The sequence below is a fragment of the Aphis gossypii genome, chromosome X, assembly GCF_020184175.1.
Source record: "Aphis gossypii isolate Hap1 chromosome X, ASM2018417v2, whole genome shotgun sequence".
NCBI lineage: Eukaryota > Metazoa > Arthropoda > Insecta > Hemiptera > Aphididae > Aphis > Aphis gossypii.
In genome coordinates, this window is record NC_065533.1 from 64,053,587 (window position 1) to 64,072,378 (window position 18,792).

At 27.9% G+C, this 18,792-nt stretch overlaps 2 protein-coding genes and 1 pseudogene across 2 annotated transcripts in view; all 3 read right to left on the reverse strand.

The window, feature by feature from the left end:
• LOC126551575 (UPF0746 protein DDB_G0281095-like) overlaps positions 1-18,792 on the reverse strand; it is a 327,628-nt gene that overhangs the window by 305,258 nt on the left and 3,578 nt on the right. The window lies entirely within an intron of this gene.
• Positions 13,548-14,446, reverse strand: LOC126551581 (uncharacterized; annotated as a pseudogene).
• Positions 14,446-14,876, reverse strand: LOC126551580 (rho GTPase-activating protein gacV-like). The gene has a single exon (XM_050205344.1). The coding sequence runs from the start codon at positions 14,772-14,774 to the stop codon at positions 14,511-14,513; it is 264 nt and encodes an 87-aa protein (XP_050061301.1). The 5' UTR covers positions 14,775-14,876; the 3' UTR covers positions 14,446-14,510.

The window sequence follows — 18,792 nt, forward strand, 5'->3', positions numbered from 1 at the left end:
TGTCATTACTTCTGGTACTCGGCAGTACCAAATTTTTTTTACAATAACAAAGGTATTTCAAATATAAACAATCATACGTCTGGATATGACGACATACACTTAAGCATTAATTATATTATATTATATAAAAATTTATCAGCACCTACAATAATGTGTATAAAATATTAATTTTATTATTTCTATAGCTATTTATTGACAGAGAAAAACATAAGTACTTTTATATGAGATGTTAGTATTGAAGCCAATTAAAATCCAGAATCAATCTTAATAATTAAATGCATTAACTATTTAAATAATGTAGGTATTGATTTTAAAAATAATTTATTATAATATTTTTAATTGTTTGAGTGTATCTAATATAATTAGTAATTAATATTGAAAAATATAAATCAAATACAATATTACCTTAAAACATAAAGAAACAGTTTCTGTTATTTTTAAACCTGTTAAAATCATTAAGATTATTTTTTTAAGTTTATAGAATATAACTTGAATATGTAATACATTAGTTTTCTAAGCTCAAAATGTCCATCCATCTTCTTAATGTGCCTACAATATATCTAATAACTACATAGATCTCTGTAAAATATTGAGGGAGGCTCAAATAATTGGTATCAAACAGATAATGTAGTTGTGGATATTTTTCGTTTGCATTAACAATCATTATGTGGATAGTTTAACGAAATATTACAATGCATTAAATAAAATACAACTAGATAATTAAATAACTAAGAAAATACTTACATTTCCAAATAATGGTTATACCACAGTATCTTTAAACTTTTAAACAACATGGCAACGTATATTTGTTAGAACTTAGTACGTGTATTATATTATGGACTATGGAGAGATTAATAAGTTATAACCTAACTTTCTAGTTTCTATTATTATTGGTTTGTTACAAATCATAATGGTATGATGACAATATGTTCGGTATAATTATCGTGGTAATATTTATTTATAATATACTTTTAAAACAGATAATTATTACATGACATAGTGCGACATCTTGTGTTTTATAACGGTGAAGTAACTTAGAAATGGCAATATAAATGTTTGGCGCCTGGAATTAAACATAATGCAGCAACACATACAAGGTTTCTTATCACTATTCGTCTGAAAAACAGTCACCTAGCTTTGGTCACCCAACTTCACACACGTACATGGAAAGGGTATGCGAAAAGTATGTTTGAGACCACTGCTCTATAGGAACCCAGTATAGGAACCCAGTACACTTGCTAATCAATTAAAATCAGTTTTGAAAATTGAATATACGGTATACCTGTTAAATTAATAATTTCTTACCTAGTAAAATAATTTAATTAATTTATGATGTAATTAACAAGTTTAATTAAAAAATAACAAAGTATTTCAAAATCATTATACATGGCCAGTATTTATATTTCTGAATTTGAGCATTATTATATTATTATTTATTTTAGTTAGAAAGTTAAAGTTAAGTTAGAAATTTACTTTAAAGTAACTTTCTGACTTAACTAGTTAGTTACAAATTATATTTTCAATTTGGATTTGGTGGCTGGTGGAAGTGTATTCGAAAGGTAACACTATACAGTATACATAGAATGAATAATTTTAAAAATTTTCAATTTAAAATTAAATTCAGATATAAATATTCAATGTTATTCAATTTAAAAAAAAAATACCATTTTATCAATACGAAAATTCTAAAAATATTGATGGAGAAATTCTTCGTACATACACAACATGAGCGAAATATGTGGGCTGCTTAGTGCTTATTGTTCTGTAGGGCTGGTTAAAAATGTATGCTGCAACAGACATAAAATTCTGCGTACGCCTATGTAAATTAGAAATTTGGCAGATTTCAGAAACTAACTTATATTTTAACTTAGTTAGTTTTTATACTAAAGTAACTTAACTAGTTGAAAAAAATGAGGAACTTGCCCAGCTTTGGCATTATATTACTTATATTTTATTTTAAGTAAAAACATTTGAAATTTATTCAATAAAATATTTAAAAAATTAAGGTGAATCCCTCCCTGTGTCCACTGGACAAAAGAAACTATCCATGGACACTGTCCATTGAAGTGGACATGAGTTCCGTTGTGATTGATGTAGCAACATATAGTACTACAACACTTTCCATTGTATACCCAAGATCCATCAAGAGGGACTAGGGAGTACTCGCACTGATAATAATTAGTATGAAAAACCTTTATATATCATTCATTGTCAATTAGGGTTCACAAGGGAGAGCAAAAAAGCGCCATCTATTACAAAAAATGTATATTAAAAGAATCGAAACTTATGAGAATCGCCCATAACAACGACGTCCTCGAATCAATGAATCAATGAATCAAAAAAATCTAACGAATCATTCATACCCCAATTCAGTTACGTGTATTTTATTGATTCGAGATGAATCACTGAATCGATTCTTTGAATCGATTCATTTTACTGAACTGAATCAAGAGAATCAACTCATTCAACCGATTCATATTTCCCATCCCTAGTCATAAGACTTGGATGTATTAACCCCTCTCTTGCAGCTGTTATTATCTGTTCCAACGTTGAGGTTTCATACGCATACTGATTAGTTATTATAGTGTATAGATTATGGACTTCGTCAGCCAATAGTAAATCTAATACGTCATCAGTTATATTCTGTAATTGCATCATTCTCTCTTGTAATTTTTGTTCTTTAGTTGATATTTCTTTATATAGTGCCTCTGTTTGATTTAGTGAACTAGCAATCTTTTTAACTGCTGTTTTTACTACCGTTGTTTGTGATTTCACTATGTGTAAAATATTAACTCCTGTTTCCTCTGTTTGTTTGATTGCTTCTCTAGTTTTCTTTGCACATTTATCATCACACACGCCAAATAATGTATACATTGCGTTACCAACAAAGTTTATTAATCCCCTTTTGTTTCGTTTATTTTCTTGATATACATCGGTTTGATTAACACTACCTCCTAATGACATATACAATCGTTCTTTTTGATTAGTTATTTCATCATATAAATCAGTTATTACTATTTGATATTTCCCACACAAATCTATATGACGTTTATCAGTGCATATATTTGTTATATTTTTCATTTTCAACCCTAATAAGTCATACTTTGTATTATATTCCTTAAGTGAAAAATACGTAACCAGTTTATACTTTGCTCCTATCACCCTAGTGGGGCCTAAATTTTCATAATAAAAAACCTTGGATTGTTCATAGGGTACATATGTATAATATTCCGATAATTTATTTCATTAGCACTGTTAAGTCCAACCATCATCACCAATCTAAAAGTAAAAATTATACCTTCATTATAGTACTACTTAATAACATTTAATTATATGGTTTGTTAGTTTATTACATATCATTAATTATTATTTTTTTTTTTTTAACAAACTTCCTTAATTTATTCATTTATACTATAATTTTATATGGATCACTACCTTTAGTTCCACAAAATATTTGTTCCATGAAATATTTATTCCAATGTTCATTTGTTCCAACGAATATTTGTTCCAATGACGATCCAATAAAGATGAAGTAAAAAGAGCTAAGGGTGTTAAAAAATATGTTATTAATAATCACATGAAGTTTGACGAATATTTAAATATATTAAATGCATATATCAATAATTCAGCTAGTCAACAATTATGTAAATTTATGAATTTTATACAATCAAAAGACCATTTTGTTTATTCTAAATATATAGATAAAATTGCTCTTAGTACGAATGACGATAAAATGATTATTATGCGTGATGGTATTAATACTATTGCATATGGTCACTATCGTTTAAAAAAATAGTTTATTTTATTTTTTTAATTATGTAAAATTGATATAGTATTCAATAAAAATTCAATTTTTTTAACTATACAACTATATTTGGTTATATTCAGTGATAGACCTGTGCTGTCCGACGGATCACTATATATAGTTGTATAGTTAAAAAAATTGGATCACTACCTTCAGTTCCACAAAATATTAGACCTGATAGACCTGTGCTGTCGGATCACTGAATATAACCAAATATAGTTGTATAGTTAAAAAAATTATGTACCCAACCACAAAGTGTACGATAATATTACCTCATTCATGCCATATTATATTTATATTATATTATATTTAGATCTGGAGATCGTATAAGCCAATCTAATATAACTTTTTTTTCTGCCCATTATTGTAAAAATGTAAGTGTAATATTTGACGAAAACGCAATATAAAAAAAGTGAACTGTTCAAATATGTGTTAGTAAAGTTACTATTTGCTAATCGAATTCATAAATTGTTGATAAAATTAACGATGCATTCCACTCTGCAGGAGCTTGCTTATAACAAATAACCGCACAATACAATATTAGATATACCATATACTTGCTTAAAATTAGACGTGTGAATAAGATAACGAAAACAGGTATAATCTATAAATTATCTTAGTATTAAACGTTGTGCCTTTACCTTTTTGTCACGCACTGTGTATAATATATAAGTTTTTCTTTTACATTATTTTAAAAATGAGTTTAAATATTACTGATCTTAATGAAATTTCAAAGTGGAGTTCTTCACGTACTCTACAATATTTCACTAAAGTCAGTCAATATTTGTATAAGTGTAATATCTGTACAAAAATTTATAAAACACCCAATGGTGGTGTTCAAAATTTAAGAAGCCATTTAATAAAAGATTGTAAAAAAGGAAAAGATAAAAAAAGAAAATTGCAATCTACATTGGAAAATACTAATAAAAAACAAAAATTGGATAATAAAAACGGTAAGTATAAAAATTAAGTAAAAATTAAAGTTGAATATCAAGTCCAAGTGCAATAAAAATTAATTTAAAATAAAATTGCTATGAGAACATGACGTGGTTTATATTCTTAAATAATATTTACAAAGTATTATTAAATATATAAATAATTATTTGAAAAATTTAATAGTAGGTATTGAAAAATAAAATATAATATACTGAATAACAATAAAAATGTTCAACACTTATATTTTATTATCTAGTATTGAAATATTGTATAATTTTATAGTAGCTAATTGTAATATATATTTTTATAAAATTAAAAACATTTTAAATTAATTATTATTTATTTATATGCATAAAAATACTTCAACATTTAAAACTTACTAGGTAGGTACTTATATTAGTTACTAATAATCTAATCTTGAAAAAAATATCAGAAACACAAGAAATTGCAAGTGAAAATGAAAATGCATATAATATTGATGATCTGCCTGCGACCGAAGCAGAACTTTCGCCATCTTCATCGTCAGCTACATTAAATAATGATGGCGCAAGATGTTCACGGGTATAATAATTATTATTTATATTAATATACTTAATAATATATTATTATACATATTAATAATATATATAATATATTTATATACTAAGGATTTTCATAAAAGTGACTCGTCAATAAGGGAATCTGCATTTATTGCCTTCGATCAATCGAATCCTACTAAAAAACAGCAAACTTTGCCGAATATGATGTACAACATTTCTTCATTTTCAGGTTATTAGTATTCATTATTAGAACTTTTTCTACACGTTTTTATGATAAAATATAGATACTTTTTGTTATAATTTTGAAAATAGTATATAGGTGTGTATAATAATTATATAATATTATTGATTTAGCCGATGGTTCGAATACTGTAAAAATTACCGATGCAGTGGTATACTATTTTTGTAAAGAAAATGTCCCGTTTGCTACAATTGAAAGTCCTGGTTTCCAAAATTTACTTAAAACAATATGTCCACTTTATAAAATTCCCAGTCGTGACACAGTTAAAAGAAGAGAAGACGAAAAATTTAGCATATTAGCAGCCGAATTTCGAGACAAGCTTATCCAAGTTAAAAATGTATCACTGACAACTGATGTTTGGACTGAAACCATGCAAATGTGAAGTTATATTGGAATAACTGTTCATTTTTTTAACGGAACTAATATTGAATCTGGTAAAATTTCATAATATTTCTGGTGATATACGTATATATTTCTTTATTTATTCAGAATAATAAGGTATTAATGTTATTTTAGGAGTCATTGAAGTAACCGAACTAGATGAAAGTCATACTTCCAAATATTTAGGTGAAGTTTTTGTTAATACAATATCAGAATGGGGCATTGAAAAAAATAATGTAGTGGCTGTAACAACAGATAGTGGGGCCAACATAAAAAAGCAGTAGTTGACGAATTTGGAGAAAAACGACATATAGCATGTTTAGCACATACTATTAATTTAATTGTGGAAAAAGGTATTAGTAAGACCCAAGAAGAAAATGCTACAACTAAAGTTAAAAGTGGAGGAGTTCCCCAATTACTACATAAAGTTAGATGTATTGTTAAATACTTTAAAAAAAGTACCAAGGCGTGTGATGAATTAAGAAGTGTTCAAAAGTCAGAAGGTAACAAATACAATTATTAATAGTTTTATGACAAAATGATAATTCCTTTTTTATTGTTCAATTTACAGGAGTGTCCGAAGGAAAATGCAGAAAATTAATACTTGACGTACAAACGCGCTGGAACAGCTCATTTTACATGGTAGAACGATTTATTTCAATGTCAACTATTATTTCAAATATTTTACTTTCTCGAACGGGTAATGAAGTTCCGGAAATGTTGTCGGCACGAGAACTTCAGTCTTTAAAAGAAATCTGTTTGCTACTTGGTATAATTGAGAAACTAATAAAGGAGATATCAACGGAAAAGTATGTCATGTCAAGTAAGATCATCCCTGTTATAGTGTGCACTCAAAATTTAATTAAAAACGAGAAACCAGTTTTTAATATTGCAAAAAATTAGCAATAACCAAAATTCTGAGTGCTGTGTAACACGGATTCACCAGTGGCATTACAGATATAATTTTTTTTTGAATATTCAAGTTTAAATTGTTTTAAAGTGTGGAAAGATAACTTCAATATTTAAGGTTATGGATAAAATGTGTGTTACCAATATGAGTTTCATTGAACACTATTTTTTGATATTTTTGATAATTCATGTGTGAGGTCAAAATTAGCAAAGTTCCGAAATATAGTATCATAGAATTTTATAATTTATGACAATGCTTTACCCACTAGATGGTGCTGGATCAAATTGTTGCTTAAAATTAGTTGAAATTTAAATTTATTTGTACATGATTCTATACCTTTGGGAAATATTTAATGCAATTTGCAAAATTCTTTCATATAGAAATTATTCATTATATTATCATTCAATATATAAATCATAAGTCATAATCATTTACAGAATCGTGACATAAACATTGATACAGCTGCAGATGTGCAAGAAAGCCAAATTAAGATAATAAAAGTTAGGAAATTCTATTGAATCGATTTCATTGGTAAGTATCATTAATTACTTTACCAATTAATTTGTTTTGTTACATTCAATTTTTGTAATGGCCCACGCTGCATTATGCCAGCAGGGCCTCAAATCTATCAAAAGTCTACTAAAAATACTCAGCTCGTAATTGAAATTTTCCATATAACTTACTTTACCAACTACTTACTATCTTTGACGGTTTTCTCGGGAAACATGTTCATTAATATTTTTGAAATAGAACCAAGACACAGATTACAATTTTTAAAAAAACTTTTGTTGTTTATTTAAAATTTTTTATAAATATCTTAAGTTCAAATATGACAATATTTATCAAAACCTCAAAAATGTTCAAATTGATTATAATAAAAAATATATATAAATAGTTTAGTTTTTTTATCTAAAGATTGAAAAATTGAAACAAGAATTCTCATCAATACGTTGATTATTTTAGTTGGCTATCCATATGGGCCACAGCATGTTTTGTAAGCTTTTCATTGATGTGTTTAAAAGTTTAATGATTCGTATTTATAAACCTTACCTTATATTATATTATGTGCCAGTTCACCTGTAAAATGTTAGGGGTTATAAAACCCTTCAGAAGCAAAAAGTATGTGATTCACATTCATACTGTTATCTAAAAATACTTAAACACAGTTTTTTTTTATGGCCATTCACTTTTAATATTAATAAAAATAACATTATTTTTTAATTTCCAAATCGTATTTTAAAAACAATGTAATAGGTATGTTACCTTCTTAATTATACAATTTTTCTCTTAACCCTTCAATGCCCGATTTTTTTTTTTTTTTTGTAAATAAATCTTTTTAAACTAATTAACATACCAGCAATTCAGGAAAAATAATGAAAAAAATCACAAATTCTATCTTAAAACTCAAAATTGAGTTTTTAAGTATGTTGCATTTTTGCAACAGTGGGCAAAAATGATATCAATAAATTTTATAATACTACCTACATTTTTTTTTCACATGAATAATTCACTTTTTTCATAATCAATAGCAACCATATATATTTGTATTTCATAAATTTTTATGTTAATTGTAAAAACATAATAATTATTTCAGTTGTATTATAATAATAACAATAAATTTAACTTTTAAAATATTAAATAATATATAATAATAATAAAATTAACATAAAAACTTCAACTTTTAAAATAAATTCATCACTTTTGTAATACTTATGAATTATAAAACAATAACAGAATATTTAAAATAATAATAATACAAAAAAATTAAATAACATTTTTATCACAGATTATTCATCATGATATCTATTAAAACATGTTTTAGTCTTTGAGTTGCATAAAAGAATATTACATTTGTTACACTGTATCCAGGTGTATCCATTGCATTTTGGGAATTTACATCTTCCTCGTTTATCAGCCCTTATTTGAGAATGTCCAACACCATCAGTTCTAACTGCCCTAGTTGGGTGCATAGCCAAAGCCCTTGTCGAAGCTCTTCTAGTTTCTATAGATATAGAACGACGTCCTCTTTGATTCTTGAAATCTCCTGATTTTGTTAATGAGTATGCTATATTCTTTCTCCAGTCAGCTAGCTCAAACTGCATAGGTAAATTCTGTTCTTCTTTGACCCTCTTATATAATAACCATGAATTTACAACTGTCAAATCAATGAAATGGTAGAACAAACGAATATACCACTTTCTGGAACGCATTTTTATTTTGTACCTTCCTATGAGTGAATCTAATAAATCTACTCCCCCCATATGGCGATTGTATTCAGTTACAACAAATGGACAAGATACTTCAATTTTACTTTTTGTAGAGCGATTGAATCTTTTTACTTTAGTTTCAGGTAATTTTCCAGCATAAGTTGACAATAATGTTACAGGCTTGTTATCTTTCCATGTTAATGCTGATATAGGTGTATTTTTATATGAAGAAATATATTCAATAGATTTTCCTCTTGACAATTTTTTTTGCATTTTTGAATCATTTAATTTACAGTTTGGTAATCGGTTAGTGCGTACTGTGCCTAAGCTCAATATACCTCTGCTGTGTAAATAATCCATAACTGGGACACTAGTATAAAAATTATCAAAATAAATTTTGTAATTTTTATATTGAGGTACCTCTCTTGATAGACGGACTACTATATTGGAGCTTGATCCTAAATCTGGTTCTGAAGGTAAACGAAACCTGGGTTGATTTTCTTGACCAGTGTATATTTCACAATTATATGCATAGCCTTTGTAATCACATAAAACATAAAGCTTGAATCCCCATTTGTGGGGCTTAGCAGGTAAATACTGTTTTAAATATGAATGGGCTTTTGTGGCACAAAGCTGTTCATCAAGGGAAAGATCTTGGCGATATGGTACACTTTTAAATTTATTATTCAAATAATCAACTAATGGTCTTAATTTGTGAAGGCGGTCATGATTAATATCAGTAACAGGTAATAATTTAGAGTTATCATTGAAGTGTAAACAGGAACGAATTGCTTCAAATCTTGTACGACTCATACATTTGTATATTTGAGAGAACCCTAATTCAATACTCCAATAGTCTCTAACTTTAGGAACATGTAAAACTGAAGCATAAATACATATACCAATATATCTTTTTAGTTCATTTTCAGTCACATTTATAGGTTTATTAGAATTTTTTTGGGTTGAATATAAATTTGTTTCATTTTTAATTTTGTAAAATAAATTATCATCAAAAAAATACATAAAAAATTCCAAAGGGTCAACCATAGATGAAATGTTATTAGGCAATTTGTTATTTTCATATAAAATAGTTTCTGATTTTTGAAAAGAACCCCTTTTCCACTTCATACTCAACAATTCTTTTGGTCTAGTCAACACTTGTGGTCTACCTCTAACATTTATTTGCTCAGTCTCATATACTATATTATTAGTTTGAATGGGAGAAATATTTTCTGATATAGTTTCAAATGGAGGACTAATGTTTGTTGATTGGGGAGTGATTATGGTTGGAGTCTTATTAATTTTTCTAGGACGCAGATTTGTTGAAGTAATGGTCGCATTATCTGTAAGTTCAATGGGTTGAAATTTAATTGATGTGGTGGAAGGGATTGGTATAACCTGACCATCCTCTTCAATTATTTCTAATGGTAAATTCTGAATATCAATACTGTCATCAACATTGTCTTAAAAATTAAAATAAATATTATCATTAAATCCTATATTGTACATAAAAACTATCATAATATTTTATAGTAACTACCTAGTATGTGATTAAAATAATCATTACTGTCCGGGATATCATCAAGATCAGATAAATCTGCACCATCTTCACTATCATTCCAATTTAAATTAAAGAGAATAATTTCTATTTCCTCATCGCGAATACGATTCATCTAAAAAAATACATAATACAAATAATCCTTACTACCTGCAGCGACCGTTGTTGCCGATTTGCAACATGAATAAAACGGTTCATAATTTCTTAAAAACTAATAAATATGGTTTGGTTATTAATTATAATGAAATTATATACCTTTATGTTTGTAAATATATTAAAATATTATTCAAATTCTCATTAAAAATACAATAAATTAGTAGGTAAATAATGAAAAAAAGAGTGATAACACATGTTATCAGATTTTGAACTTGGATTTCGAATAATCACAAAACAATTTGATTAAAAACAATAAACAAGGTATAAATCAATACATTAGTTCACATTTTATCCGCTAGATGTTGTTATATGTATTTATATTGTAAACGCACTACTGAAAATGATGTTGCAAAAATGCAACACTTGGCATTGAAGGGTTAATAACTATTATATTTTTGAAAAAAATTAAACGTTTTACTAAATAAAATAATTCAACAGAAATATAGTTCTTGAATAGTTAGATGATATTTACAGCAACTAACAGCTTTTTTGTTTTGTACTAATATACATTGTTTCATCCTCATTGTAACATAATATTTTAAGAATTTGGAAGTTTCTCGTCTTAGGCGCCTTTATTGTTAATAAACCAGCAGTAGTCTGTAACTTGCAAGAAGGATGTAGGTTGATCATTTGGACCAATAGGTTGGCATAGTGTACCGTAAGATTGCTACAATTGAAGTATAAACATTAATAATATGAATTTATATTAACTATTCAAAAGTTATTTTACCTCCAAAGAATTTTGGTTCATCTTGTTTTGTTGACATATTTAAAACCACACGTTTGCAATAAATAATTTATTGAATCCATAGCGACACAAAACCCATATAACATTGATTTCCCAATCATTGAGCCAAAAAATGGTTTTCTCTAAAACATAATTAACAAGATAGGTACCTATAGTGAGATATAACAATGTGATGTTAGGAAGCAACAAGTAAAAATATTGTTCATTAATATAGTTGAACAAACTTATCTTTATTACTGCTTCAGATTCCCTAGCTGGATATATGCGGTATTTGCGATTCATAACATCAGATAATGAAATAAAAATATTTGAGAATTTTTCAGTTTCTTCACTGTTTGAATTCTTCAACGCATTGACGTTTTCTGTAAAAAGTAATACATTTATTTTAAATAATATTATGTGTAGTAAGTAGATCTTAAGGTTATTATATAAAATATTATTTATTTCTTAACTTCTTCAACAGTTTCATGGGGAAAATGGTAAGCGCTGCGTATCCCAGCAATAAAATGTTAACACGCACCATATCAAACACCAACCGACCTGTATGTTTTATGTGTAATAGTGTTATAGTTCAACTAGCAGTGGTTAGGTTCGCCTCGCAAATACTAGTGAGCTATGTGGTGTAATGATGTGTAAGGTGTGTATAGATCGGTCAATGAGAAATAGGCTGTTTAGTTGATCCAGACCCAACAATAACACACCTCCTACAGTGATAAGTACAATTAATGACATAGCTTATTTATTTTTCGTAAGTGGACAAGTAGAAAATTTACAACATACTCCAATTTGTTGTTGAACATAGCCATCATTTCGGTGACCAGTCCTCCTCAAAAACATCAATAGATCACCGTCTCTGTTTAGTTGCTGTACAGATTCTGCAATAACCCTTGTTGAATTTTCTCTTTCAGATCTGGAAGTGCCATCTCTGATCTAAAAAAAATAAATACATACAGTTGACATTATTCAACTGCAATCAAAACAGCAATTATGTTTATTCAAATATTGATAATAATTAAACAATTACCATGAGATTATTGATGCTTTGTTGAAATTCTACAAAGAACTGATTTTCCACAATAGTCAGTCTTTCTGTTTAAAATATAAATAAACATAAATATTATTATTAAAAATAATATAATATCTTTGACAATAATGATAATTTAAAACAATTTGCCATGCTAGAGATACTTTTAAAAGCGACACTTATTTATCAACAAGCATGGTACCATGCACACCATTAACAAAGCACAAATATTCACAACACAACTACTTTTACATATTAACCTCATCTCTATAATGGTGTTAAATAAATTTTACACCACGTTAAGCTTATGAAAGCAATAATAAAAAGATAGAGCAAATAGAAAAAAAATATTTATTAAATTAAATACAAATATTGATGACACTTACTAATTTTGTTTTTAAGAATTTATGTTACACTGTCGATTATTTTAAACATGTACCTAACAATAACACAAACATAAAACACATAATACATACATATAACACAAACATTTATGGGATAATGCAACATAGAGAACATAGTATGGTCAGTACAACTAAGACAACTCACGAAGAAAGTCCCAAATATTAGGGTGGCGTCCAATTTGAGTGAGCAACGTTGCATGGAAGGATTCTAAGTAATTGTTGATCCGGTGGTCTTGACCAAAAACACTTAAAAATCGTGGACCAATTTGCAAAAACCAATAATGGTAAATGTAGTCCATCAGGAAACGATTCATAACCTCATTAATTTCGGGAAATTGTAAGGTATAATTAACAATCGTATTTAATCCATCTTCCATACAAAAATTAGGCCACCCCGGATGACCCCTTTCAGCCGATAGATGAGGCAATGTTAGTACCTGAAATATAAAATATAATTGAAATACAATAATATTAACTTGTAAAAGAGAAAATCAAATTTACCATTCTAAAAATACGAGCTGCTACATCATGCCTCTTCACCAAGTTCAAGACACCATTCACTTTTCGGTGACAATATCTAACAACCGACTATAACATTAAAAATAAATATCATTAAATTTATCTGACAGGTATGATCAACAAAATGTGTTTGTTTATATTACCTGGGTATAATGGAACCAACAGCATAGTAAGTTACTGTTAGGGAAGATTTGCTGGACAGCATTCATAAGAGCACGCTCATAATCAGTAACAAAACGGATTCCATCATAATTCAAAGGTAGAATATTGCGTATCACAGCGAATAACGCACAATACGTTTCCTCTGTCTTACTCCCCAAAAGGACAAAGACCATTGGAAACGCCTAAATTGTAAAAAAATATATATATTTAGAGCATAATTATAAGTAATAACAAATAATATAACTATAAACAATTGCTTACTACACTTTTGTAGAGAATCTGAAATGTCAGGAAAGATCGCAAGTCCATTGGCACTTGAGGTAGCGTCTTATACGTACCATCTATTCCGACAATCTCTACTGTAGCCAACTGTTCACGATACTTTTCAATTGCCGAAGTATTCGCAAAAATAATTCCAACAGTTACTCCATTTGCAACCAATTCTTGATTGAAAAAGGCAGTTGAAGGAATTTGGAATGTTGAGGCATAATTTGCATTCCGGGGGTCATCAACATTTCTGCAAGATCGTGCATGTCCTGAGGTAATTGTGGGCGTCTCGATAGTCTCATCCTTTTTGTTCTGGCCTGTGTCTGGAGGAATGTATAGCGAATGGCAGCCTGGGGATGCCTACCAAAAGTTAAAAAAAATTATCATATAATTAGCATAATTTATGTATTTGTATTTCAACACAATAATTAAGTTAATTAACTTACCTAATTATTTCGCTATTATAGAGACCTCGAATTGATGGGGTTGTGATTGTCCGATCAATAGCTCTTTTAGCTAGAGCGTTCCTCAGGAATGGCACATTTAAATCAATTTCATTCGGCTCATGATTGTGTGGAACTACAATCAAAATTTGGTTTTATTTATTATCTATTTTATTATCCAAAATTATCAACATAAAATTTTGAGTTGAGTCAAATGCCAGGGATTATCCTATATGTTCTTGCTTGTTGTTGTTCTTCTTCTTCTCCTTCTTCTTGTGGCTGATTTTCTTCTTGTTCTTCTGCCTGTGGTTGATCTTCTCCTTCTGCCTGAGGTTGATCTTCTTCTTGTTCTTCTTGAATCTGAATGGCAGGACGTTGGGCGTAGTTGTGGTCTTGTAGGAAGAGGTTGAGATTTGGAACACCGACTTCTTCGTGATTGGCTGGAATGACATAGTCATGATCTCTCAATGCCATTTTACTATGCTAAACAAAACTTAAAAAAATATTAAACCAAACAAAAGAAATATATGTATAAATATAAAGTCGGTTGGTTTTAAGAAAAACCTTTTATATATACTTATAAGCAAGTCACAGAGATTGGTCTTGAGAAAAACCGTTTATTTCTTTTACTTACAGTAAAATCGCAGAGGTTAGTCTTAAAAAAATCTGTTTTTTTTCTCGTAGGTAAGTGGCAGGTAAATGGTAGATATATCAGGCTATATAATAAATTAAAAAATTTGTATTAGTATCACAGTCATTCACAGATATGATAAAATATCTAATTAACATAATTATTTGTTTTGTTACATTTACATACTATTAACAACTCTTAAAATAATTCATTAATAATTATTCACTTTACATAAACTGAAGCTATTTCAGTTAGAACACATAGGTACATAATTTAGGTAATACAAATAGAGATTAATTATTAATCTTATTTTCAGTGTCTTCCAAAGTTAATAATTCTTGAATTATTAATAAGAAAAAGTTTTAAGTTATTTGATATGCATTATAAATATTTGACTTAACAACATTGCACATTCTTCCAGTCATAACTGCCATGCAATTTTCAGACATATTTAATTTTCCTAAACAGAATAACTGTATAGTTATTAAAATATTCATCAAAATATGTGTAACTGTTTAATAAAAAAGACAAAGTTATGGTTAAGTTAAGTATTGCAATTTTCAAGATGTCATCAAAATAGCTATCATCAACCAATGACCATCACAACAAGATCCATGGTGCTTATTGCATTCAATATATTTGGAAGATTTTTGTAAGCAGCATTCAGTATTTTCAAATCTGTAATTATAGAAAATTAGAATATTTTAAACATTGTAACAATCAATCTGCAGAATTCTGTTCAAGTAATGATGACCAAAAGCACTGGTATTTAATTTAGATAGTGGCAACAGAAAAACTAAGTGATCAGTGATAGTTTTAAAATAATACATCATGATCTATATTAATCAATATTAAATAACAATAATAATATTAATTTGTTTATTTCCCAACTATAGTTTAACAATTTATAAGATAAACAAAATTAAATTGCAGTTGTTAGACACTTCTAAGCCATTGGATGTGTTCATAAAAATATTAAAAGTCTAAACAATATAATAACAACAATAATTAATATATATAATAATGTTAGTTAATACATATTAAGTAAAAAGATAATGAGCAACAGAGCATGAAAAACAATTTTTGATTTAAAATAATAGAATGACAATATATTTAATGTTTAATGTAGTTGGATAAACTTATGCTAAGCTAATTATATTAATAATAATAGTTTTTTTAAGATGATGAAAATTATAAAAGCTATGAGCAGGGTCGGACTAGCCTTTTTAAAGGGCCCAGGAAGACAGTCACCAAGAGGGTCCTCCAAATCATAATAATTTATTACAATGAAAAATTATTTTTAGGTAGTCAAACTAATAAAATAAAATAAAAATGAAAGTAAATTGTAATAAAACAGTATTATTATTATTACGAGTATATGTACTTTTTATACAAATACTTATATTATATTTGATTATTTAAAGTTTACAATAGGTATAGAAATTTTAATTACATTAAAAGAGCTTTCCTTAAAATTGAAGACTGGTTTGCAACTTCTATAATGATGTGTTCTGTTTGAATATCATCTAATATGTCGTTATTTATATGCATTAACATCATAGTCTCCAAATGGTCGTCAGTTAAACGGCACCTTAAACGTGTTTTTATGTATTTTAAGGTAGAAAAGCTTCTTTCGCATGCAACTTGAGTTGAAGATAAGCTTAAAATATACTTATAAGCTATAAATAAATTATAATATGCATTTGAATACAGTTTATATTGTACTAAAATATTAAAACAACAAAATATGCAGTTGAAACAAAGTTTATTTTTTTTATCATTGCATGGTTGGCCGATATCAAAATGGTTTTCCTCTTTTTCTTCTTCTTCACTATTAGATTCTTCCATATCAAAATGAATTTGTTTTTCATGCAGGTTCTTAATTTCATCATTCAACGAGTATCTAAGTTTTGGCCATTTTGTTTTAAAGTCTAGTAATTCTTCTCTCAGATCTGTAGCTTTGATGTTAATAGTGTTTGGGCCATTTTTAAAAGAATTTAACGAATTACATAATTTTTCAAAAGCTGATTCGGGCAAAAATGTAATTTGTTTAAAATATTTTGGATCTAAATACGAGAAATCTGCTGTTATTTCGTTTTCGTCCTTAAAGCGATATTCAATATTATTTATTACATTATCCATAGTTGTATAAAATACGTTGATCTTAAATTTCTCTATTGGATCAACTATAATATTATCAACCGATTTTTCACCGAATATTTTTTTTTTTGATTTTACACGTACTTCACAAAATGATTCTCGGACTTCATAATCAATATTTTGTTCTTCTAATTTTTTGTTAGCCCAACTAACGAATTTTAAAGCAGCCTCATAAATGTTTTCAAAATTTCTGGATTCACTTTTTAGTGTTTTTAAAGTTCTATTAACCATTGATTTTGCTTGCAAAATGCACATTCCACTTGTCTGTAAGTATTTAGAAAGTGGTGTTGTACTTTGAAATATTTTTAGAAATAGTTGAGCAGTAATTATAGTTTCAAAGTTGGTCAAACCATTTAAATAAGTAGTTGCTTTATACCTAGCATCATTATTAAAATGTTCAGTGTTTTGGACAATCAATTGAAAAACTTGAATAATATTAGTAAAGAGTGAATTTGAAGGATCATTAAATATTCCAAAGAATTTTTCAAAGCGACATCTTTAGCCCACCATCTCGTTTCACCTATTAAGTTCAAAACACGACTATCTGTAGTAACATGTCCCAAACATCCATTCTTTTATAAGACTCACGAAGAAAAACAGCACATGAATTCAATAGACCAAATAATGAAATTGCCTGAGATGTTATAGATGCAATATCTATTAACACTAAGTTAAGTTTATGTGCATAGCACCAAACATGAAGTTGTTGAGGTGATTCTTTTGTGAGCCATGCAGAAAAACCTTGATATTGACCCCTCATGTTTGAAGCTCCGTCTGTAGAACTACCAACACACATTTTCACATCGATACTGTTTTTTTATAAGCTATTTTCGACTAATTTAAATAATGCTTTACCGGTTGATTCTTTTGCACTTAAGATGGATAACACATGTTCATTTACTTTTGGTATAGGTTCTGTTGAAACATAACGAATTATAATGGAACAAATATCTGATACTGTAACGTCTTGAGTAGTATCAATTTGAATAGAAAACATACCAGCTATATTAACAATAGTACTGATGTGATCTTTAAGAAGTTTTGAGAATGCCAGAAAAATGTAGTTTACAGTTGTTTTAGATATTAGTGTTAGATTTTGACTTCTGCCAGATGAAGTACTTTTTTCAGATTTTTTGATAATCGCTTGTATATGACTGCTTAAAGTGGCATCATACTTTTCTAGTAGCATTAATATATCTAAGAAATTACCATGGTTTAATGTGTTATCTGATAAATGACTTATTCCTTCATATTTTCCTCTATAACTTAAACCACGACGTCCAATTAATCTTACTACATCTATAATCCTTTCAAAAATAGCTCTTCTTTTAGAAATTTCTTCAGCTCTTTTAGAAAGTTGGTCTTTAAATAACAATGATTGAATATTTCTATTTTTTTGATATAACAAGAAAGCTTCAGTAGAGTTCAAATGTATTTTGCTTTTTTCATGTTCGTCGATCCTTGAATAAATATGTTTAAAATCAAACATACCCGATAAAAATGTGTTTTTATCATCTATACTACTGAAAGCTAAACATATTGAATAAAAAAATTTTTTATTTTTATTGTTATAAGAAAGCCATTTTCTATTACATCCATCATCTCGAAAAAATACTTTTTTTGGTTTGAAAGGAATTTTTTCTTCGTTGGATAGTGTTTGAAAAGGATGATGATCAAAGAATGTTTGTAACTCATTTACTT